Below are 24,786 nucleotides of genomic sequence, written 5' to 3'. Positions count from 1 at the left end.
TACAGAGTACAGTGAACAGAGCTTTCAAAACCTCATAGGTTTCTCCTTATAGTGTTACTCGGCCAGTAACTGATAATACTTTTTTGTTATTATTACTGCTATCAAACATTAAAAACTGTTATATAGCCCATCACTGGAAGAAACCAGACCCCCCTCTATGTGATATATTAAAAACAAAATCTGATCCCTTTCCAAATGGAGAGAATTTGCAGAGGGACTGCTGCTCCAAGTTCCAGAGGGTGAGGCAGCCGTGGCTTATATATCACGGTATCCGAGACTCAGCCGTGGCTTATATATCACGGTATCCGAGACTCAGCCGTCCAAACACTGGATGTTTCCTCGGTTCTGATTTAAATCCCTACGGAGCCACAGCGGCCCGATCGCGCCACCTCTCGGCCACAAAGTGCAGCTAACGGCCACTGCCTAAGCCACAGATACCTAGAATCAAAACCCATCAGCAGTCCTAGGGCCCTTACAAACCCTTCTGGAGAGCATGTACCAGATGCAGCCTCACCTGTATTTATCTGAATTGTCAATATGTGTCTATGTATCATCACTTCAAACCAATGTAATAATAAGAAAACATTGGCAGCAAGCAATGTAATCATATAGAACTCTACCACTGATCCGAGTTGAGAATTCCTGGGCCGGCCTGTTCTGTTCTGACTGACACATTAAATCTGTCAGTGGTGACATTGGATACCGAGGCTTGAGCCTCATTACTCCAAGTTCTCTTGTTGAGTGTATTGTCGCACACTTTAGAAAGCTTCTTGATCTGTGTTACTTGCCACAGTTGAGTTGGTTTCACAGGGTCAGCGCTGTGATGGGTGAATTCCTGGGCCCCCTTTCCCCCCCTTTATATTTTCTCCTTTCTGCACCTCCTTCCCTCATACCCATCCCCCTTTTTTCTGTTTGTGTGAACTCATTGCTGTATGTTTACAGAATCTGTAAAATATTATTTAAAAATTACACAAAAAAAAACCTGTTACATAGTACATGCAAATCCCACCCTACGTTCCCCAACATCTTCCCGAGTCTCACCTTCACTGATCACTAAAACAGCCAGCAGTCTCATGTGTTATCCTACCTAGATTGTGATTCATATCGTCATCTATAAAGATGTTCAGCTTTGCAAAAATAATGACGGACTTCCATAATGACGTTGCAATATTGTATGTATAGAATTACGCCCGGTGAACCCGACAAGTCCACACTAGATGCACCATTTACATTTAACTCCTCTGGCAGTGAAGGGGTTCATGGATGATGTCACCAACTATGGTAGTAACAAAGCATAAACTGTTCAATAAGGACCTCTCTATAGAGAAAAAGAGGAGAAATAGTGATTCCCTTATTATTCCCGTGTCTACTCGTGGTCTTATGCATGTACTATACCCTTCCCCTGTCCTTTCAATTGTCTGCGTAATTGTGCTGTAAAATAACTGCATACTGTACATGGTTGGTGCTGCAAAAACGTAGTCTTATGAACAGTGACCCGAGACCACGTTATCAGCCGCCAATCCGAGTTTATCCATGTTTATTGACTCTGTGTTTTGCCAAGAAGAACAAGCACACTGTGACTTGTTGACAAAGCGTGTATGACCTGGAAGTTATAGGTGGAAAACAGTTCAATCGCAAAGGTTTGCTTATTTAAATGCACATAATGTCATGGGACATGTACATAGTGAAAGCCGAAATTAGTCATTTAGCTTTGTGTGGTCTAACACAGGGGTGCTCAACTCCAGTCCTCAACCCCCCCCCGCCCTCCCCCAACAGGTCAGGTTTGCACTATATCCCTGCTTCAGCACAGGTGGCTCAATCAGTCCCTGCTTCAGGACAGGTTGCTCAATCAGAGGCTGACTGAGCCTCCGATTTACCCACCTGTGCTGAAGCAGGGATATCCTGAAACCTGACCTGTTGGGGCAGCTTGAGGACTGGAGTTGAGCCCCCCTGGTCTAATAGATATCAAATATTGCATGGAAATATATACATTTTTGCAACATATCTCATTGGAAAATCCCTTCATGCAATACACATTTCAATGTCATTTTGTGTGCCACTGAAACAATAACCTAGATCAGGGGCACGTAAACTTTTCCCCGTGCGCACCCCTGCCTGCTATCCGCGGCACCTCGCTCCCCCCGTCAAATGATGCGCAGGGTCATGTGACGTCACGTTGCCATGTGACCCCCACGGTGTCATGTGACCCCGCGGTGTCATTTGACGCCGGGTTACCCTGACGACGCATCGCTGGAAGGGAAGGCAAATGTGTTATAGAGGCCTCGCACGGTCCCGTGGTATTTAATTTACATGCCTTGGGGGAGAGCGCGGGACCTCTATAACTGCGACCCCCACACGGAAAATCTAGCCCCACTGACCTCGATAATGTTTGTAGCTGTGGAAGGTCTTCATTTGTGGGATCTTAAAATATTGAAACAGATGTTCTTGCAACATAATGCAATAATGGTACTAACATACAGAAAATAAACAGCTTAATTGACTTTTTAAAATGGGAGTAACTAAAAAAAATCAATAGAACAACTGCAACGATTCTACCTTTTCCCTTTGTTTTTTACACATTATTTATTTCACCTTTTTTCCTATAATCAAATAATATTTACTGATTTACTAATTGTTTTCCGTTCCTTTACTGACTATATAGTCAAGAAGAATAAGTAGATTACTTGTAATTTAAAAAAAAAAAACCACCTTAGAAAGTCTTTGTTTCTAGAAGAAAATGCATTTAGTGAACACATAATGGCGAGAGTAAATACGCTTCTTCGTTAATTATCAACACATCTAATTGAACATCAGATTGGATTCTGTTCCTCTGGGACCCCTACATTAGGTGCGACAGTAATTAGTTTGTCATATTGATTACACAGTTATATTTCTCTTAACCTTCAAAGAAAATGTCAACTTCTCTCGGGCGTTTGCTGTATTACCCTGCGGAACGCTTAGAAATTAGAGGTTGTTCAAAGGAGAATGAAATGTTTCTTGCGCAGTAATGATGACGATAACGTAATGGGAATGGAAGTACAACATTGTGAATATTGTGCTCATAGAAAAAGGTCACGATTGTTAAATATGATCATCAACTCAGCTAAACAGGTAATTGCATTGTTAAAGCAGAACCTAATGTGACCAACAATGAAAAGAAACAGAAATACATGATTTGGCTCAATTCAGCCATTGAAAGATTCTTTTTATTTTTGTAACTTTTTTTGCTTAACTGTTATTTTATGGGAAAGCCAAACATTTCTAGCTCTTGCCCACTACAGCACCCTCTAAATACCAACATGTATTGCTGTACACCTGCAGAGCTGCACTTTTTTGTTACAAGACAGATTACACTGTATAGTCTTAGCTGAGCAGGAGTAGGATGTAAACAAGGGGGTGGGCAACTCCAGTCCTCGAGGTAAGAGGGGGCACGGAGAGGGGGGAAACTTCCGGCAGGGGGGTGCAGTGAAGAAAGTTTTTGCTCCCCTGCTCTAGAACATGGGTAGCCAACTCCAGTCCCTAAGGGCCACCAACAGGTCAGGTTTTCAGGATACCCCTGCTTCTGCACAGGTGGCTCAAAAACGGATTGCACCACCTGTGCTGCGGCAGGGATATCCTGAAAACCTGACCTGTTGGTGGCCCTTGAGGACTGGAGTTGCCCACCCCTAATGTGAACCGTTCACCCTTAGGATGACTAATCATTCTACATAAAACACCCCCCAAGTAGAGTGGCTTTTATTAATATTATTGGCATCAACACTTATATTGACGTGGCGGAGCAGTAAGCCCTGCTGCTCCGCTCCCTATTCCCCGCCTGCCTTTCAGCCACTTTGTGTCACATCTCCAACATCTCTCCAACCTTTCACTTTCAAGTTTGAACTCTCTCTGCCTTTTCTTCCTCGTTCTCTTTCGCCTCCAGCTTCCTTTGTCATTCATGTCTTTCCACCACGCATTTACTCAGTCCCTGAATTTTTATTTATTTGTTTTTTTTCCCCACATTCATTTTTTTTTTATGAGAAAAATAGTGTTATGGGGCACAAAAAAAATAATAATAAAAAAAAAAAAGTCTACTTCGGGTGGGAGACGTTACAGAATACACAATACATAGTTCCAAATAACGGGAGGGGAAGGGTAGGGTGGTGAGGGGAAGGGTAGGGTGGTGAGGGGAAAAACGGTTTGGCAAACTCATTTAGATAACAGATACTAAACATTACACACATCTATACATTACAAATTGTATGTTTATAGACCTCTGATCACAAGTACTAACAAGTACAGTAGGTTGTTCCCATGATGGCTTCATCTCGCATTACAATGACATGGTGGACCTGTTGAAATATGAGTGCCCCCATTTCGCAACCCAAGGGCGCAAAGTCCTCATAAATTTATCACAGGAGTGGTTGAGCCAAGCTTTAATGACTGCAAGGAGATTAGAGGCGGTCCTTTCCATGCCTTTGTAATGGTACACCGTGTTGTCGAGTTTATAATCTTCCCCTGCCTGCCATTAGTCCTAGGGGGCCTTCTATGGAGAAGTGCCAGTGATGTACCCGTGTGTCATTGAGAAGCTTGAACACCTCAGACCATAGCTCTTTAGTTACCGGACATTGCCACCAAATGTGTGTTAAAAAAAAGAAAAAGTTCCATTCTGGCCAAATCCCCAGAAACACAAAGGAGAGGTCTACCTGTGTAATGTGTGTATTCGGGCAAGAGTCATATGGCATCTATATAAACTTTTGTAACTATTCTCTTTAACTAAGGTATTTAATGAAATCCTAGATATGGTGTCCCAGATTTCCACCCATTTCTGTATCTCCAACTGCTCACCAACATCCTTCTCCATTGTCTAATATGCAAACGTTTCGCAATCCCCCATACTGGTAAGAATATTTATATAGACAAATGTGATAAGCTGTTTTGCAAGAGCGGTGGTGGCACATATCCTCTCAAAAATCGTGTTTCGTTGCATTGCACTCCTCTCAGTGTATCATTTAGAGAGGTAGTGTCTGCTCTGGGCATATCTGAGAAAATCTGTATCCAATATCTGTTTAGTCTCCTTGAGATTTGCGAATGATCTGACTTTAGAATTTGTCACAAAGTCTTGAGCCCTTGATAGTCCATTTCTAGACCTCCAGATGACCTGGTCCGCTTTAAAACCATGGGGGAAACTAGGGTTTCTGAAGATTGGTAGTATGCCTGTGTGAGGGCTAGAGAGACCTCTCTCAAGACCCACCCTCTCCCAAATATTTTAGAGAGTTGGAAATTGTTGGTATGGTCCTATTTATATGTAGTCTAGCCTTTTTATGGAGCCACAGCAAAGCCGAGCTATGAGAGGCTTCAGGAAGGAGTTCTCTATTTCGATTCATTTAACGTTGAAATTTAGAGATGTCACCCTTACTGATCCAGGACAGAGTTTAATTTTAAGTGCCTCCGACTTACTCGTGTTCACCTTGAAACCTGAGTCTTTTTCAAAACGATCTAAAATTTTATACAGGGTGGGGAGGGATACATGTGGGTTGGTAAGAGTTAGCATATCATCTGCACACAAACTTAATTTATAGTCTATATCTTCAATCTTAACTCCAGAGATGTCTGAGTTACTATGGATCAATCCGGCCAAAGGCTCAATTGTGAGGGCAAAAAGAAGTGAAGAGGGGTCAACCAGTCTCGTTCTAGTTTGAATGGGAAAATGCTTGGATACCTGGCCACGTTTCTAATAAAGGCCTTTGGGGACCTATATAATAATTTAATTCAATTAACAAAATTCCCTTTAAAGCCAAAAGCCGTAGCGTCGTGAAGAGATCGCGAGTCCACACTGTCGAATGCCTTCTCGACATCCAGGGAATGAAGCATCATGGGAGAGTTCTCCATTTTAGCTATGTGGCTTAGATCTGTAATCCTCCTTATATTATCCGGGGCCTGTCTGTCTAGAATGAACCCCACCTGATCAGGGTGGACCAGACTTGGGAGTGGATCATTAAGTCTTGTTGACAATATGTTTTTGAAGATTTTAATGTCTACATTTATCAGTGATATGGGACAAAATATGTTGTGTGCTGAAATATGTTTCCTCGAGTAATAAAGTATCTGCCAGTAATTTCCTGTAGTTGCTGAATGCCACTTTTATTTTCTTAGGGCAATTAGGTCCTCTCACATGGTGAGATAATCATGACTCCTATGCTAACCATCCCGTATCAAAATTATAAAGGTGTGTAGTAAAATGTGAGAGAGGAACCAGAGAGCACCATATTTTACCTATAAATACATACGTTTATAATATTGTGCCACCGGACAGAAAAGTCTGCTAACCTTGGGGATGGGAGAGCACTAACTAACAATCATAACTTTGTAACCTGGCTAACATTTCAGAGAGATAAACATAGAGTACAATACATTTTCTAACACCCAAAATGATATTTTCTCCCGAGTTCTGAGGGTTAGGCCTCTGCTGGGAATCCCCAGCCGCCCCTCTCAGTGAACATGTCAGTGGTCTGCCATTTGCTATGGGGGCTTCATGAAAGAACCACCCCTCCTTAGATCCAGGTAGGTTCAGGTCTCCCAGGGAAACTCTTTGAGCAGGGGAGTCTCGGAAAGATCCAGCGAATCCACCGGTCATTCTGTCCCCATGTTGAGCGGGCCTAGTTCAATCAGTCATTGTCCAGGGCTGGTCTTATCGTGTCAAATCAGGTATTTAATTACACTATTACGTAGTTGCTGGGTGATGGGTTTCAGCTCCCTTCTACGAGCAAGGTTGATAGGAAAGAGATCAGAATAGATTTAAAGAGTTGAACCCTCAAATAAAATAGGACCAGGTTGCCTGAACACATTAAGAAGGTTTTCTTGAATCCAGTAGTAGTGGAAGCACAGAATGGTATCACATGGCCTATTTATATTTTTTCAGCCGCCCCAGTAAGACTCTGTGCGCCCTATCTACGCAATACATTTCTGGGTCTGAATTTGAGAGAAACTGGGAGAAAGGTCTATGCAGGCAAGAGTCAAGACAGCCTACTTGCTCAGGGATTCCACTGATCTGCACATTATTCCTCCGGATAAGGTTTTCTAGGTCTTCATTCGTTTCCTGCAGCTCTGTGATACAGTCCTGAGACTGCCTGGGTGAGATATACAGTAATGTATATAGGAGTTTGGAGGAGCTCAATTGCTTGGTTACTTAAATTCATCCATATAAGGGTAACCACACAAGGGGAATATATTCAATAATAGTGTAGTGCTCAATCTTCACATGCATTGGCTCAATAATTCCCTGGGGATCTGAGGTGAACATGTCATGACTTCCCTTCCTCCTTGGGATGGCCCATAATAAATGAGAGTGTGTTCCCCTGTGTGTCCTTAGGCGGGCAGCCGCGTCCGAAGTCCAGAGAATATCCGAAGTAGTTGTGTGTGGCGCACAGCAACAGAGAACGGGTGATGTGGCAATTGAAAAATATTTATTAAAGCTGCATTAAAAAAACGGTGGAGGGTACAACACTCCTACGCGTTTCGTGCTGTGAGGCACTTTCTCAAGGAGTAAAGTGCCTCACAGCATGAAACGCGTAGGAGTGTTGTACCCTCCACCGTTTTTTTAATGCAGCTTTAATAAATATTTTTCAATTGCCACATGACCTGTTCTCTATTGCTGTGCGCCACACACAACTACTTTGGATATTCTCTGGGTGAGATACACACATTTCCCTACCACGTCATCCGTTTTGGTCTTCAGAGTGTCCGTCCTTTCCCCTAGTGCAGAGCTCTCCCTGCTATTTCCTTTCCTCCAGAAACATGGGCTTTGTGTTTAAATAAAAGGCCTATGTACTCTACTGATGTGTGAGTGGGAGCAGGGTCTAGTGCATGGGCTGGTCCTGACTCACCCCCTACAAGATGCACGCTGCTCTCAGGCTGCTCTCAGCTCGCTTCCCTTCTTTGGAAGAAGTCTCCAGCCTCCATCGCTGAGTGTGATTGTTTGCCTTTTGGCATTTTTATTGTGCTGGGGGGGGGGAGGAGGGGGGTCCCGCTTTCGTGTAGTGCCGTTTTCACTGCGTTTCTGTGGGTCTGCAACGTTTTTTTGCGTTGTTTCTGCCCGGTCGCATGCGGAGCTCTCTTGCCGCACCTCCACCAGTTTTCGCATCGTGCGCACACCCTCTAACGCTCTGCTTTTTACCCTCTCTATCACTCTCTTTCTTCGATACCTACTGTGTCTGCCATGAGTGTATTAAGGAAACTGGGGAGCGAGCAGATTCTGGGGGCATCAAGAGTAATGTCTCACCTCTTCAAAGTGAAAGCAAACTACAGATGTAGCAGGCTTCATTATTCCCTCACAGACCCCAATGTAAACAGGCATACCGCACAATACCCACAGAATGCAATGGTAATGTTGCCCCAGACTACGGCAATATGCCCACATGCCATAATATGCGTTCCAGTGCAAACAATTGTGCCAAAGAGTGAATAAAAGCCCAGCATAACCCTTACCTGTAAGTAGTGTTTGGGACATACACATCTCTTGCTGGGAACTCCAGTATATCCCGTGTTGGTCTCACTCTGCTGTCAGGGTAAAGCTTCACTTGTAACAATTCTGGAGTAAGGCAGTAATTAGGGCTTTCCGGGGCTGGAGATATATCTATCTTCAGCTGAGCTAAAAACAAAAAGGACACGTATAATTAAGAAATCCTTTTTTTTTTTGTCATTTGAGTTTAATCAGTATATGCAGTGCTGTAGAGGCAGAGGGAGATAAACTGACCAGGATATCCCACAAGAAAACTAGTGCCTCACTAAATAGTTATGAATCGCCCCTCAGCTGCTGTCAAGAGAAAATGTTACCTAGTATAACTATGCAATTGTATATTTTGTCCACCTAAACACAAACATTATTTTTACATTTATGTAGCAATATGCAAGTTCACATTTAGTGTGTAGACCAGTGATTTTCAACTTTTTTTTGGTTAAGGAACCCTATAATTATATTGTGAAATTCTGCAGAACCCCAACCCTCTCTAATAGCACGTCTAAAATCAGATGCATTGTAGGGAACCCCAACTCTCGCTAATAGCACATCTGAGATCAGATGCATTGTAAGGAACCCCAACCCTCTCTAATAGCGTGTCTGAGATCAGATGCATTGTAAATTCTTCTGTATTTGGTACAATCTTCAAATGACCTGAAAACTGCAGGGATGCCCGAGGAAACTTAGGGTTACTAGGAACCGCTGTTGAAAAACACTGGTGTAGACTATAAGCTCTTTGGGATTTCCCGATCAGATTGTTTGAATGTTTCTCCGGAGCCCTATACTGTGCCCTTCCACAAGCAATGCCTGAGCTACATGGAGCATAAAACGCAAACATTAGTATACCGGTGATAGGTCTCAATCTTCTTAAAACAGAAGACGGTCTCCTCATATCCGCCAGGAATTTATAGAGGTCTTCATCACTTAGCCGATCTCCTTCCTAAGAAAAAAAATGTCACCAGAAAATACTCAAGTGATCTTCAGCTCCAGCTACAGTACAAAACCATATTAAGATGATAAGCTCTTAACTGCTACCAATCTCCTGCAGGTACCATAATAGGGACAAGGTTTAGCCAAAACTTTGTATTAGCAACATCAGAATCCTCTTAGACAACAATAAACAATAGTTGTGTAAAGCTCAGACTTCCTTTTTCCTCTCTATGCCAGAGCTCACTAAATTCAGTCCTAAACCACAACCAAACAGGGGCCATTGTTTTAGGACAACACATACTTGAAAAACTATCCAGTTGGTTGCTAGAGTGCTGAACTTGTAGAATGGTGGCCTTCTCCAGGAGTGGCCAACTCCAGTTCACAAGGGCCACCAACAGGTCAGGTTGTAAGGATATCCCTGGTCCAGTACAGGTTACTCCATTTGTGGTTCAGTCGAAGACTGAGCCACCTGTGCTGAAGCAGGCATAGCCTTACAACCTGACCTGCTGGTGGCCCCTGAGAACTGGAGTTGGCCACCCCTGCTCTACTCAAATCCATCTACCTGGAAAAGAAAAGATAGTCCACAACACAAAATAAACGTGGTGTTTAATCTACCTTAACTGAAATAACAACAACAATTAGATGAACTGAATTAGCCGCTGCATTGACAAAATTATGCTTTAAAAACACAAGCTTTAACGCAGAAGAGACGTTAACAAACATTTGATAAATGTTTGCATCTCATCAAGATGTCCTTTCCCCCACAAATATCTAACACTGCTATATACTCCAATCCAATGCTAACATGCAGTTGTCCATCAGACACCTGTTTAAAGAAGTTTGTCACAGTAAGTGTTGCTGGTCGAAAGCTGGTCAAGTTGCAAGCTTCGTCGCCGCTTGTGGTACGTTCTAATGAACGCCTTCCAACAATGCTGGAATTCCTTCTCTCCGACCAGGAGCCTTTACGTTCTAAAGAAGAGAGAAGGTCAAAACAGGCATGTTATGAAGAACCATCTCCCAAAGCTACATCCACAAGAGCAGCCACCAGCCCAGGATTTCTGGGCAAAACACACATAAGCAAGCTGGTTTTCTTTACAAGAGCAATTAAGGGTCCGATTTTACGGATGGTCGTTTTTTTTCACCCAAGTCTCCTTTCTCCTTGTCAAATCCACAAATTAGGAAATAAAACGTCATAAAAATATCAGACAGCAGAAATGATCATACATTTGTAGCTTCCATTGATTTATTTGCATGATATAGTAGAGACTAGAATTATTTAATAGACGGTATTGTTGGACTGCGACTTGATCTAAAAAAAAGGGAAGGATCCTTACAGAAAAGATATTTGTGAAAATGTAGCGTCAATAAAAGGGAGATGGGATCTGCTGCGGCAAGGTGAAGACACACATATGGGCAAGGTAAAGACACACAAATGGGCAAGACAAAGACAACACATGGGCAAGGTGAAGACACACACATGGGCAAGGTAAAGACACACAAATGGGCAAGACAAAGACAACACATGGGCAAGGTGAAGACACACACATGGGCAAGACAAAGACACACACATGGGCAAGACAAAGACACACACATGGGCACAGTGAAGACACACACATGGGCAAGGTGAAGACATACACATGGGCAAGGTGAAGACACACACATGGGCAAGGTGAAGACACACACATGGGCAAGGTGAAGACACACACATGGGCAAGGTGAAGACACACACATGGGCAAGGTGAAGACACACACATGGGCAACACAAACACACACACATGGGCAAGACAAAGACACACACATGGGCAAGACAAAGACACACACATGGGCAAGACAAAGACAATCACATGGGCAAGACAAAGACAATCACATGGGCAAGACAAAGAATCACATGGGCAAGACAAAGACAATCACATGGGCAAGACAAAGACACACACACACACGAGCAAGACGAACACACACACATGGGCACAGTGAAGACACACACATGGGCAAGGTGAAGACAAACACATGGGCAAGGTGAAGACACACATGGGCACGGTGAAGACACACACATGGGCACGGTGAAGACACACACATGGGCAAGGTGAAGACATACACATGGGCAAGGTGAAGACCCACATGGGCAAGGTGAAGACACACACATGGGCAAGGTGAAGACACACACATGGGCAAGGTGAAGACACACACATGGGCAAGGTGAAGACACACACATGGGCAAGGTGAAGACACACACATGGGCAAGGTGAAGACACACACATGGGCAAGGTGAAGACACACACATGGGCAAGGTGAAAACATACACATGGGCAAAGTGAAGACACACACATGGGCAAGGTGAAGACACACACATGGGCAAGGTGAAGACACACACATGGGCAAGGTGAAGGCACACACACGGGCAAGGTGAAGGCACACACACACGGGCAAAGTGAAGGCACACACACACGGGCAAAGTGAAGACATACACACACGGGCAAGGTGAAGACACACACACGGGCAAGGTAAAGACACACACACACACGGGCAAGGTAAAGACACACACACACGGGCAAGACGAAGACACACACACGGGCAAGACAAAGACACACACACAGGCAAGACAGACACACACACGGGCAAGACGAAGACACACACACGGGCAAGACGAAGACACACACACGGGCAAGACGAAGACACACACACAGGCAAGGTGAAGACACACACACGGGCAAGGTGAAGACACACACATGGGCAAGGTGAAGACACACACATGGGCAAGGTGAAGACACACACATGGGCAAGGTGAAGACACACACATGGGCAAGGTGAAGACACACACGGGCAAGGTGAAGACACACATGGGTAAGGTGATGACACACACATGGGTAAGGTGAAGACACATACATGGGCAAGGTGAACACACACATGGGCAAGGTGAACACACACATGGGCAAGGTGAACACACACATGGGCAAGGTGAACACACACATGGGCAAAACAAAGACATACACATGGGCAAGGTGAAGACACACACATGGGCAAGGTGAAGATACAAACATGGGCAAGGTGAACACACACACATGGGCAAGGTGAAGACACACACATGGGCAAGGTGAAGACACACACATGGGCAAAGTGAAGACACACACATGGGCAAAGTGAAGACACACACATGGGCAAGGTGAAGACACACACATGGGCAAGGTGAAGACACACACATGGGCAAGGTGAAGACACACACATGGGCAAGGTGAAGACATACACATGGGCAAGGTGAAGACACACACATGGGCTAGGTGAAGACACACACATGGGCAAGGTGAAGACACACACATGGGCAAGGTGAAGACACACACATGGGCAAGGTGAAGACACACACATGGGCAAGGTGAAGACACACACATGGGCAAGGTGAAGATACAAACATGGGCAAGGTGAAGACACATACATGGGCAAGGTGAAGACACACACATGGGCAAGGTGAAGACACACACATGGGCAAAGTGAAGACACACACATGGGCAAAGTGAAGACACACACATGGGCAAAGTGAAGACACACACATGGGCAAGGTGAAGACACACACATGGGCAAGGTGAAGACACACACATGGGCATGGTGAAGACACATACATGGGCAAGGTGAAGACACACACATGGGCAAGGTGAAGACACACACATGGGCAAGGTGAAGACACACACATGGGTGACTTTCGAGATAGTCCTTGTACCCATTTTGGGAATATTAAGTACTGCTGAAACATAGACGATCTAACAATGGTAATAGGAGAGGGGGTTATGAGGGGTGAGTCATACTCCAGAAAGTCACAAAACAAATCTGCTCTCTCGTCAGCCTCACCCTTGTGCTGTTCCACAATCGTTGGCCTTTATTATACAGAGAATTATGCATTTCTTCAGTGTTGAAAGACTATGAACCTGGCAGTTTTATAGGGTATTGAAGAGCCGCCATGCAGATCATGATTAACTGACCCCATTAAATATTGATGTCCCTTTTATAAGTATTATATTATTTATTTATTGAACAACAGCCGAATACAGCTATAAAAAATGGGAGCACCAATAAAATGACAGGCGAACTATATTCTTCCACTGATTACTTTTCAGACAATCAAGTACACTGAGAAAACCGCATAACAAAATATTCAAAGTGCAAAGATTTGCTAATTGTATTTTTAGCACTTTTTTTAAATCAAACTATATTCACATTAAATCACAGGGACTGGTACATTCTTAATATTTGAAAGGCATTTTTTTTATTTCTTGTAATGTTCAATTTAGTGCCAATACAACTATATTTTTCGTCTATATATAGGCTTTCTTTGGCAAGCAATTTTATATTGAATTATTTTGCTTTTTGCGTGTCCGTTTCCAGTTTATAGAACTGACCTACAGTATACAGGATAACTTAAAGTAGCACGTCATTTAAAATCCTATTTGTGTTTTATTAATAAACCAGTGGTGTAGTATTTGATGATAATTACGGCATTTCCCCTTTCTTTTCACTTTTTTTGCCCATTGCAATGATTTTTTTAATGTATTACGCTTCCCCCCCCCCCCCCCCCCCAACAGGTCTTCAAGACATTCCTGCTTCAGCACAGGTGGCTCAATCAGTGTGCTACAGCTGGGATATCCTGAAAACCTGACCTGTTGGGGAGGGGGTTGAGTACCCCGGCTTAGACGACGGCATTTCCCTAAAGTTAAGGAACTGCTGCATTAATTAAGGCAACAAACACAGGCCAGAGGAAATGCGTCTTTAAATAACCAAGCATGTTAAATAATAATACCTGCTGGTCCTATTTCTACTTCAGTTGTATCGCGTTCCAAACTTCCAGCACTGCTCACAATGTTCATTAAATGAATTGCGGTCCATGCAAAAGGCATACGATATCTCCCCAATCTCTGACAAAATTGATCTGCCTGGCCTCTGAGTTTTTCCAATTTTTCCTTGTTCTGCAAAAAAAAAAAAAAAGGGTAATTTCAAATTCCAAACCGATGATGGATCATGAGATGATGGGTTTGCATGCAGTCACCAGACCTCGCAAGGGTTATTAAATCCCAGTTAGCTATGCTGTAACGGCCCCTCAGATATTTCTCTCTGCCACACCATATGTACACCAGTTAGTTATTAGGTTATACCCAAATAATGTTTTCTGTGGTTTAAATTGCCATACGTTCAGTTTTATGGTGCGGCCCTCACACGACTTGCTGTTTGCAGCTGCAGAACAGGCTGAATTGTTTCAAACGTAGGCAGTGCCGGTATCACTGTGAAATGTAAATGTCCAGCTCACGCTGGCCAATAGGAAGCCGCAACAGATGACGGGATGGCTTCCCATTGGCCCACGTGACGCGGGACATTAAAGGCTGCCATTATGTTAGGTACACAACGGCTCCGCAACAGGTAAGTATCTCTGCAAGCAGGGGGTCCCCAGAACTTAAATGAACACAATTCATCTCCAGAAACCCCCTGCATCAATTCTGTAATTAAAAATGATATATAATTTATTTTATTTTTTTAAACACAATGCAGCCTGTTCTGCATCTTTAAACTTTTTTTTAAATGTGATCAAGGGCTCGTACAGGAACGGAATATATAATTCACTTATCTCCTGCTTCAACAATTAATTTCCCATATGAGGGCATTGAGTAAGCCCCACTTCGTCCATTGGGGTCTGGCTTCCTCCCTGGGGATAGCAGCGGGTCAGCATCATGTCCAAGACGGAAAATGGAGAAGGGAGGGAATAACAAGTAATCCTAGTACAGAGTGGGGCAACTCCAGTCCTCTCTGGACACCAACAGGTCAGGTTTAAAGGATATCCCTGTCCCTGCTTCAGTACAGGACTGAGCCACCTCCTGTCCTAGTACCTTACGCAATACTTATTTATAGAGCGGTACAATTTTGGCTTATGTCTACTAGGTGCAAACGGTCAGAAATCAACCTCAATGGGTCCCCAAAGCAGGGGCAGCGCACAGGGGTCTGCCCATAGAAGTGAGCAGCCCGAGGAAATCAAACTTCTCCTATCACTTTGCTAACTTTAAAAATTATTTTAAAATACTTATAGGTGTCAGATTTGGGTAAAGAAGGCATCAATCAACCAGATGTGGCCCCCTTAAACATGTCACTGGCTCACTCTGGTCCTAGGAGGGTTTGACCCTTTAAAGCTTAACTTCACCACAAAATCAGTAAAACAATACCAGGCAAACACAAACCAAGAAAGAGAGTTAAAAAAATAAGGGTTTTAAACACTTACTTTTGCGGTGTCCGCTTCCTTATAAATCATGTACGGCTCTGCGCATTCCCCGGTATCGCCCTGCTGGAGGACTTTCTCCAGCTGAAATGAAAAAAAACCATTATGCAACCAGCAAGAACTGTACAATAAGTGCCATACAATGCAAACCTTATGTATGACACGTATTTACAGAAGCACCACCTAGTAATCCCGCTCAGCCTGTACTGCCCCGGGAACAGAAGTTTTACTTAAGGCAAGGGGTTCCCAACTCTAGTACCTCAATACCCCCCAAACAGGTCAGGGTTTCAGGATATTCTAACTTCAGCACAGGTGGCTTAATCAGTGGCTCAGCCGAAGACTGAGCCACCTATGCTGAAGCAGGGATAACCTAAAAACCTGACCTGTTGGTGGCCATTGAGGACTGGAGTTGAGAACCCCTGCGTTAAGGGAGTACTGAAGAAAAAACAAAATTCACTATAAACTCCGACACCTATTGCAGCGATAAATGACATCACATGTCCAAGATGGCCGCCTCTTCGTTAATTACAAGCCAAGCAAGAATACTACAGCTTGTTAGGTGTCTGCATTCAATGTTTAAAGCTTGGTGATTAGACTTAAATAAGTTTATAGCATGTCTTTAAATGTATTTACAACGAGCCATCTGAGCAGTGAAATGATTACGTGCAAGTTAGTGAGCGTTCCGCAAACTTTACTGGAAGGCGGGTAGTGAGAAATGCAACCGGTTTCATACACCATTATTATCGTAAAACAAGTATATGCAATGGCAGGACAAACGTTAACATCTGTGCATCAATCAATTGCCTATCTGTATATAGTGGGGGGGGGGGGGGAACCCACCTACCTTTATCACCAGGAACACGTCTTGGCAAGGGTAAGTGATGGAAAAGATGGCGGAGCGCGCCAGGGTGCTGATGGCGGCAGCGGTGACATGCGGACGCAGCATTCCTTTTATTTGCTCAGAGTTTAAGTCAAAGTAAAAGTTTTCTGAAATCTAAAAAAAAGGTCAAATGCATCATTATAGGATCCGGTGCTCACGGCCACGGTCGTATATTTCTGTCTAAACAACGCCCGTGTTATTAAAGCAGCAACGCGGGTTTCATTTGATTTATTTTTTCTTATTACAGGTTTGAAGCAGGGGGTCCCCGGAGCTGAACTGTGTTCATTTCAGCTTCGGGGACCCCCTGCTTCCAGAGATACTTACCTCCAAAAGGGGTGCGGGTATCGCAGTTTAAATGTCACGCAGGCCAATAGGAAGCCACACCGTATGACATCACTGCTTCCAATTGGCCTGCGTGACGAGAGCCGTTTAAACGCCGTCATTATGCTACGCACATAGTTTCTCGGACTGCAGAGATGCTGCACCCCCCTACTGAGTTATCTCTTGAAGAGAACATTAACACCGTTCCGCTCCGAAGACCCCCTGCTTCAATCCTGTAATTTAATATAAATAAGTAAAGTGAAACCCGTATTGTTGCTTTCAAATAATTGCACTCCTGGAATGTGAAAATAAAAGTACAGTAAGTGCATTAAATCATTATCGCACGTTTAATGCAAATTAAACTCTTTGTATTAAATGTTACACATTTCTTGTTCGGCATTACGTGGTATCGCCACGCTTTACCCACATTCCTGTACACCGGGGCTCTTCAACTAGATTTCCAGAGGGTCTGGATCGGAGGGAAAAAATGACGAATAGGAGGACCACTGGAGCATTATAATTTAATTACAAATATTATACTTACATTCTGCATGCATCTATATTTATATTGACCATGCGAGTTTCAGGATGAAAAATAGCACTTTACTACAATAAAACTAGATGGAGCAGACAGTCTAAGGGCCACTCCAAGACCATCCGCGGGGTGAGTTTGGTCCACGGTCTGCAAGTTGAAGAGCCCTATTGTACCGTGCTGCAAACAGGCGAGTTCTTGTTATTGTGCCATTTAACTCCTTGCTGTTATACTGGAATCAATTCGCTGTGCTATCCACAGTTTAACATCGCTGACACCATTGAAGAAGAACCTAAAGACTCATATGTTTAACGAAACTACTTTGGACTAAGTATTCTTACTGCATCGTTACCTTATATCATGGGCGGCCAACTCCAGTCCCCACGGGCCACCAACAGGTCGGGTTTTCAGGATATCCCTGCTTCCGCATCGGTGGCTCAATAAGTGGCTAACTTGAAGACCGAGCCACTGATTGAGCCACCTGTGCTGAAGCAGGGATATCCCCAATACCTGGACTGTTGGTAGCTCTTGAGGACTGGAGTTGGCCGCCCGTGCAGTATATCATTTATCTTATATGGCTAAAAAAAAAAAAGATTACTGGAACATTTAAATAAAAAGGCAAAATAACAGTCAGCGTTGCTTCTTAGTAGCAATTTAACTGGATACATGTGCAATACCATTAACTTAGTGAACGCACAGAAATGCATTTACAGGAGTTAAATAAAACCGGAGTCTGTATTTGCCTAATAAATGTACTTACCTTTTTCTTCTCCTTGACATCATATAATGCCAAACTTGCAAAAATTGGTTCAATTTCAATTTCGAATCTTGAAGAAACAAATATAAAAACATTATTGTAGGCTGCATGTCTGCTAGAGATGAGCGAAGTTGGCGGTTTTTAAGTTAGCCAATATTTTCATGGTTTAGATGCTAAACAACGCTGCAAAATGTCACCATTTTTAGTACTGAAATTTAGAATTTTCTAATTATTTTGGTGAAATGTCACCATTATTGCAATTTTTGTTGTTGTTACTTAATGCATCAAAAACTTCATTACAAAATCTACTGGCACGAGTAATGCTGACCCAGCCCAACCTCTCACCTTGTGCTAGGAGAGTAGAATTATAGGCAGACTAGCTGCAGGTTACCCTACGTTCTAAGTCCTCCATTTATTCATGGGCAATGCATGAAACCAGTTCATTGTATCATAGTAAAAATGTACATCGCAGGGCTCTATCACGTCCATGATTTATTAAATCAATATATCTTATGTTGTGTGTGTACATTTAAGCTCGGAGATGGTCTCGTTGTTTAAGCGCCTTCAAACTCGCGGTTTAGATACCGCATTCTGTATACAGAATGCACAAATATGGTATCCGTTGTATAATGTTCTGTGGTTAATGTTTTGCATGGATAACTAGCTTTGTTTCTTGCTGAAGTCTGTATCATAATTTGAAGCAGCATTGCAGGTTTGAAGGAAATTAAGATAAAATTGTAGATCAACGTCACCTAAAGCAGGGGTGCCCCACCACGGGGGGGGGGGCGGGATTTTCCAGGGGAGGCCCGGCGGTTGCAGAGCCCCAGCGCTCTTCCCAAGGCATTTATCCTGTATCGCCTTCTGCATCTTATTGCGTTGTTGCTGCTACAATTTTGACTTATTTTTCTTTTATTAGACATATGTGTCATATTTCTTTATCGGAGTGCTGGGAACACTCCCCGTACCTTACAATGATATTGGGGAGATTGGGGGTCTCCCCACTGTTCCCTTTGCACCCATAGATTCTAGAAAGGCTGTGCTGCCTATACCGCACACTTTATATTGGAAGCTGCTATTGTCTCAGTTTCTCTTACACATTGTTATTTGGCACTTTCCCACATTGTAGTGAAATATCTTGGCACCATACAAATATAAGATGATACTATTATTATTATTAATAGTAGATATGACACTTTAAAGTTGCCAGGTTCACTAAATTCCAACAGAGTATTTTGATGTCTGAAGCAGGGAGCGGATTCTGGTTCCTCCCATCTTACAGCATGTGATGCCAGCAGGGCTCCCTCTTGTGGTTATTGCAAGATCCTACAATTCCCATAGACTCCGGGTTCAGGCTTACGCTGCGTCGATGATGCACGCGCGGCGTCACGTTCGCCTGGAGCGATACACAGCCTGAAGGATTGCGCCACGGAGGGCATGCCGGGAGGCATTCACGCCCTCATTGGCTGAACAGCGCACGTGACCCAGCCCACGCGCGGCAAAATAATATTTGATTCCTCGCGCCCACACTCATTACCTTACGGCACTTTGATTGCGCCGTTACCATAACCATGGACGCAGCCTTAGGCAAGGTCCATAGTGCCTTAGGCAGTGCGCGGCTGTGACGTCACCCACGTGAAGTGGGTGCGTTTTTTGGCCAAGATAGACGTGCCGTCTGTGGGCGTGTCTAGGGGCGTGCCAGTGACGTCATGGAGCTGGTTCACTCTCATTGGGCGAACCCCTCATGTGTCCCGTCTGTTGCGCCGAGAAATCAGTTTCAACCGATTTCTCGCGCAATGCTCGCCCCTCCTGCTTCCGCGCGCATGTGCCTGTGCCTGCGCGCCGTATGGGAGCGATCACTGCCTTAAGGCAATCTGATCCCGCCGCCTGCGGATACCTCCGCGCGGTCTGCGGAAGCATGGCCACAGCCTTATACAGAGTGTTCTGTGCTTACAATACATTGGGTGAACCGCTCACGTGACGCGCCAGCGAGCGGCCTAATCAAATGCAGCTAAGTGCCGTGCACGCTCAGGCGCTTGCTCACGCTGGCCACACACATTGCAGCAATGTGTTTCATCGCGGCGGGCGCTCGCGCACGCTCAGCATCACCCTGGACGAGGCCTGAGAATGTGATTTATACATAGGAGATCTACACAGACGAGAGATAAAAGGGAATTGGATTAACACAAGCACACACACACACACACACACACACACACACAGAGATCCGTGGAAGTGAGCACTTGTAATGTGGTGCTGTGTATCTCTTTTCACATAGTAAGGTTCCTTACATAGGACTATTTGTGGTACGGCCCCAAGGCCCACTATGCAGCTTCGTTTACAGGAGACCGATTAGAAATAAAGTCCACATTAAAGGAATACATTAATACTGATGAAGCGAAAGCGCCTTTTGGGAGTGTACTAAAGGGAATCCAGCTCCACTGGCAAAAATCATGTTGAAATTGAAAATTAAATGAAGGCTCCCATGTGTACAACAGAGTGTGTGCACCGGTGAGCCGAGTGTGTCTATTGTCTACCTAAGAGACAACCTAACTACACGAGAATGGTTAGTGACGAGCATCTGAATAATTTAGAGGGACATATTTTTTATTTCCTCTAAAAATGCAACACAATACGTTCAGGAGGAACATGCACTCAGACAACCTTATAATCAGCATCTAGGACAGGGGTGGGCAACTCCAGTTCTCAAGGGCCACCAACAGGTCAGGTTTTCAGGATATCCCTGCTTCAGCTCAGGTGGCTCAATCAGTGGCTCAGTCTTCGTCTCCAGTCCTCAACACCTCCCAACAGGTCAGGTTTTTCAGGATGTCCCTGCGTCAGCACAGGCGGCTCACCTGAGCCACCTGTGCTGAAGCAGGGATATCCTGACATACAACCTGTTGGTGGCCCTTCAGGACTGAAGTTTTCCACCCCTGATTTAGGACAATTTAAAAAAAAAAAAAAAAAAAAAAAAAAACGACAATTTGTTACTTGTTACAAATATTAGCAAAAATAAAAAAAGACTTTATAAGGAGTAATCCCTACTCAAAATATGCAAATCCAACAGATTCCCATGTCTGTGATTTAACCTCGGAAAACAATGGCTTGTTGGCATGAATTAGCCGTTTTTATGGGTTCTGAATGTGGAGGTGTCGTGGTTATGAACAGGACGGGTTATCAGAATGATATACTGAGAAGAGGAGGGGCACCACCAAAGGGAAAGGAACACTTACTTAAGGGTTAAACACTTCACCAGCAGCCTTTGACCAAAATGCTCTTTCGGGACATCAGGAACACTAAGTCGTTCGATAGGCTCCTCCTGCAGGTCAAAATACATCATTATTCACCGTGTGCTTTCAATGAAAGGACTCTCTTTTTAAATGACACATTTTCAGAACAGTTGACGACTCCCCCGCCGAGCTAACGTAGTGAGCCGTAGCACATATGAAAGGAGCAATCCAAGCAATATCCTACGTGTTTTTTTAATAAATCCGTTTTGGTAGTATTAGGCCGCCATTATAGTGCGGGCGCGCGATGGAGCGCAAGGAGTCGCGCGCGCCAGTCGCCCCAGCAATCCGTGAACTGTGATGGGGAGGCGTGGCCGTGACCATCGCGTCACGTGCGTGCACTATAATCGCAGTCTTAGATAATACTTACTACCTTTTTTTATTTTTAAATTCAACTCTTCATGCCATTTTTAATGAGTTTTAATATACTGAGCATCCTTTGATTTCTATAGCAGTTTTTAGCCTACTTCCCCAGCAGTGCAAGATCTTTGTAACACTTTCCTGTTTGTGATAATTTGTTGCCAATAGTCCCAGCAGTTTGCGCTGCAAACTGTAACAGTAGATCATGTTACCTTAGTAATATAAGAATAGATTGTAGCTGCTGAGTTACATTGACTGAAGGATTGATTTGAAACTGAAAGGCAGCCTCTTAGGGTACCCTGGGACAGGATGTTGCTGATCGATCAAAGGAGAAGCAATCGATCGGCAGCTTAGGTAATAGTTTTCAATAAAGGTAATGAAAGGTGGCATATATTACAACAACAAATATTGTTTTTATGCCGCTTGGATACGGCCTCTTTATTGTACTGCGCAATGATTCAAACATTTGCTGCTGATGGAGAGGAGCTCTCTGGGGTCAAACGCTAACTAGGCAATCACCAGAAAATGGCAGATCGTGCCTGTGTTCTGTTCCATGATTAAGTCTAAATTTCCAGACATTATCAATAGAAAGTGGGAACTACCCTCTCCCGATCACGTTGGAAAACCTTAGTACGCATTCTCCGAAGGGCTCCGCCAGTAGGCCTGGGATACATAAACCACCAATTCGGGGGTCCGTCTGATTGAGAGTCCAAACAGCTCAGTATATTAGTGTATACAGTGTATAGTATTGTCTTACATGTTAGAACATGCGTAAAGGACTGGATTAAATGGAGGTGCCCCTTCCCCCCTGCCTATAACCCGGGGGGGGGGGGGGGGGGGCTCAACTCCCATCCTAAAGCCCCCCCAACAGGTCAGATTTTCAGTATTTCCCAGCTTCAGAATAGGTGGCTCAATCAGTCGAACATTGATTGAGCACCACCTGTGCTGAAGCAGAGACTGATTGAGGGGGAGGGGGCGGTCTTGAGGACTGGAGTTAAGGCCCCCTGCTTTAACCCATCTTGCCTATTTATTATTTCTGTAAGATACCCAAATGTTTTATTTTTTTCCCACCCTGTAAAAACTTACAATAAAATGAGTAAACATGTTATTTTATTTTTAAAGTGTGAACTGAGCGGAACCGGCAGTCCGATGTGAACCGGACTGCGCAGCACCAACTCTTTGGCCACAGGTTTTTTCTATGATAATATACATTGCACATTTTGCAAGTTTATCTATTCCTATTGTGGTCCATTGTGTAAAAGGGCCTGGACCCCTGAGAGTCTTGCCAGCCCAATGAGATATACCACACTTTAGTGCTTTCGCTTCCATGTCTATTTTTTTGCCGGGGTGTGTCAGGTGTTTATTGCATTCGGTTACACACAAGCTGAATAACAGATCCCATTTCATGCAAAACTGTTTGCACGCACTTGCCTTTATAATTGTGTGTTTCCTTTCACTTTTTGATTTTAAGATCAGGAGGATTGAGTTGTGAGGGAGTTGGGAAGTACCATAGTCCCCCTTTGAGGAGGCTCTGGGAATGGGCCTGTAGAAGGGGTTCATAACCCCGCAAATGTCGCCCCCCTGATCTTCCTGCACAGGTATCTTTCCCCATCCTCACCTAGCCAGTGATATCACACCCCCTTTCCCCCCACCACCCCTTCAGCTTTTATCTGCATGTACTCACTACCTGTTTTTCATTTGCATATTGTTGTAGCATCTCTTTTGCTCTGGGAATATACAGTAATATTTCTAAGCTTCATTATCTTTCTTGTTTTCATTTGGAGTGCTGGGAACACCTGCTGTGTTCTTAACATTTTCTTGGGCCACTATACTTTATATGGGCAGGAGGAGTACAGCAGCCTGTCTGGAACGCGTAACAAGATTCATCACCTAGTTTGTGAACCAGCCAAGAGCCACACTAAGGATTTATGCAAAGTTCTTGATGTCCTTACAGGAAGGGTCGTGGACTTGATTGGATTGCCGCAGTGACAGGTAATAGCACTTTCTGCTCATAACTCTGCTTGTGTTGGAACACACATCTATCCAATTGTATGTGTCAGTCTTAACTTCAAATACCTCATCTGGAGCTGGATGCAATGCAAAAAGTTCTTTGTGTCTGCTCGATTTCCTTTGGTCTTCATTTTGATGGTCAATTTCTTCATTTGGGGAACGATCAAGTAAGTTAGCAAGCAAAGCATCAGGTAGGGAGTTTTTTAGGTCAAAAATGCTGCAAGCCCAACTCCCGCGTGGAGTATCATCAATTGACATAGAGCGTCTTTTGAGATCATCCTGCAGAGGAAAGAGATTTAAAGGTGAATGCATTGGACGAGGAGTTAAAAGAACATGCAAGCTGTATTAATAACAATTGAGACCCCCCCTTAAAAACGTAATGAGGCTTTCTACGTTTGCTCAAGTTGTAATTATATCGTTATTGTTTTCAAATGCCTATTATTCTGTGCTGCGAAATATGTTGCCATATTATAAATAAATTATAACAACCACAGGCTCTCCGCTAAAAGATATAAAGAGCCCTTTGCGGCAAGGAATAAATGATGATCCCATTTGAACAATTCAATACTTTTTGATACAAAACATATTTTAATGATTTAATGACCTTATCGGTTTAATAATATACAAACTAAATGTATGCAAAGACCACATTAAACAGGAAACAGCTGTATTATATTTGCGGTGAAAACGGTAATTGAGTTTCTCAAATGTAGGATATGGATATATTAAACCGATAAAGGTACCTGCCACAGACCCCACATAAAAGGCACCAAAGTCAGGTTAATATATGATGCCCCTGACGGTGCTCAGGGATGGAACAATATGAAAACCAAAAAACAAGAATCCCACAAATGATCAGTCCAGTATACACAAAAGAATACAAATTTATTCGTCAACATTATGAATACATCTGTGAATCTTATACTATATTAGTGAAAGCACTGTATGTTTGCCTGCCTGCCTGCATGCATGCA

General features: G+C 43.7%; 2 protein-coding genes across 10 annotated transcripts in view; both read right to left on the bottom strand.

The window, feature by feature from the left end:
- The window catches only part of LOC142503552 (dedicator of cytokinesis protein 7), a 90,282-nt gene extending 66,143 nt beyond the window's left edge, over window positions 1-24,139 (bottom strand). For all 9 annotated transcript variants that reach the window (XM_075615936.1, XM_075615937.1, XM_075615938.1 and 6 more), the window contains exons 1-9: window positions 23,879-24,139; window positions 21,389-21,474; window positions 18,162-18,228; window positions 16,513-16,662; window positions 15,672-15,752; window positions 14,208-14,373; window positions 10,251-10,393; window positions 9,341-9,434; window positions 8,464-8,626 (exon numbers count right to left, since the gene is read on the bottom strand). In XM_075615936.1, the coding sequence (XP_075472051.1) occupies window positions 8,464-8,626; window positions 9,341-9,434; window positions 10,251-10,393; window positions 14,208-14,373; window positions 15,672-15,752; window positions 16,513-16,662; window positions 18,162-18,228; window positions 21,389-21,474; window positions 23,879-24,124 (1,196 nt within the window). In that variant the 5' untranslated portion in view covers window positions 24,125-24,139. The remainder of the gene's footprint in view (window positions 1-8,463; window positions 8,627-9,340; window positions 9,435-10,250; window positions 10,394-14,207; window positions 14,374-15,671; window positions 15,753-16,512; window positions 16,663-18,161; window positions 18,229-21,388; window positions 21,475-23,878) is intronic.
- Window positions 24,140-24,222: 83 nt separating this feature from the next.
- Window positions 24,223-24,786, bottom strand: part of LOC142503311 (dedicator of cytokinesis protein 7-like) — a 24,236-nt gene continuing 23,672 nt past the window's right edge. Inside the window, exon 6 of the mRNA XM_075615461.1 lies at window positions 24,223-24,260. Coding sequence (XP_075471576.1) covers window positions 24,223-24,260 — 38 coding nt within the window. The remainder of the gene's footprint in view (window positions 24,261-24,786) is intronic.

Source organism: Ascaphus truei, chromosome 10 (genome assembly GCF_040206685.1).
Source record: "Ascaphus truei isolate aAscTru1 chromosome 10, aAscTru1.hap1, whole genome shotgun sequence".
Taxonomy (NCBI): Eukaryota; Metazoa; Chordata; class Amphibia; order Anura; family Ascaphidae; genus Ascaphus; species Ascaphus truei.
The sequence above is the reverse complement of the archived record's forward strand: the minus strand, read 5'-3'. Positions and strand labels throughout refer to the sequence as shown.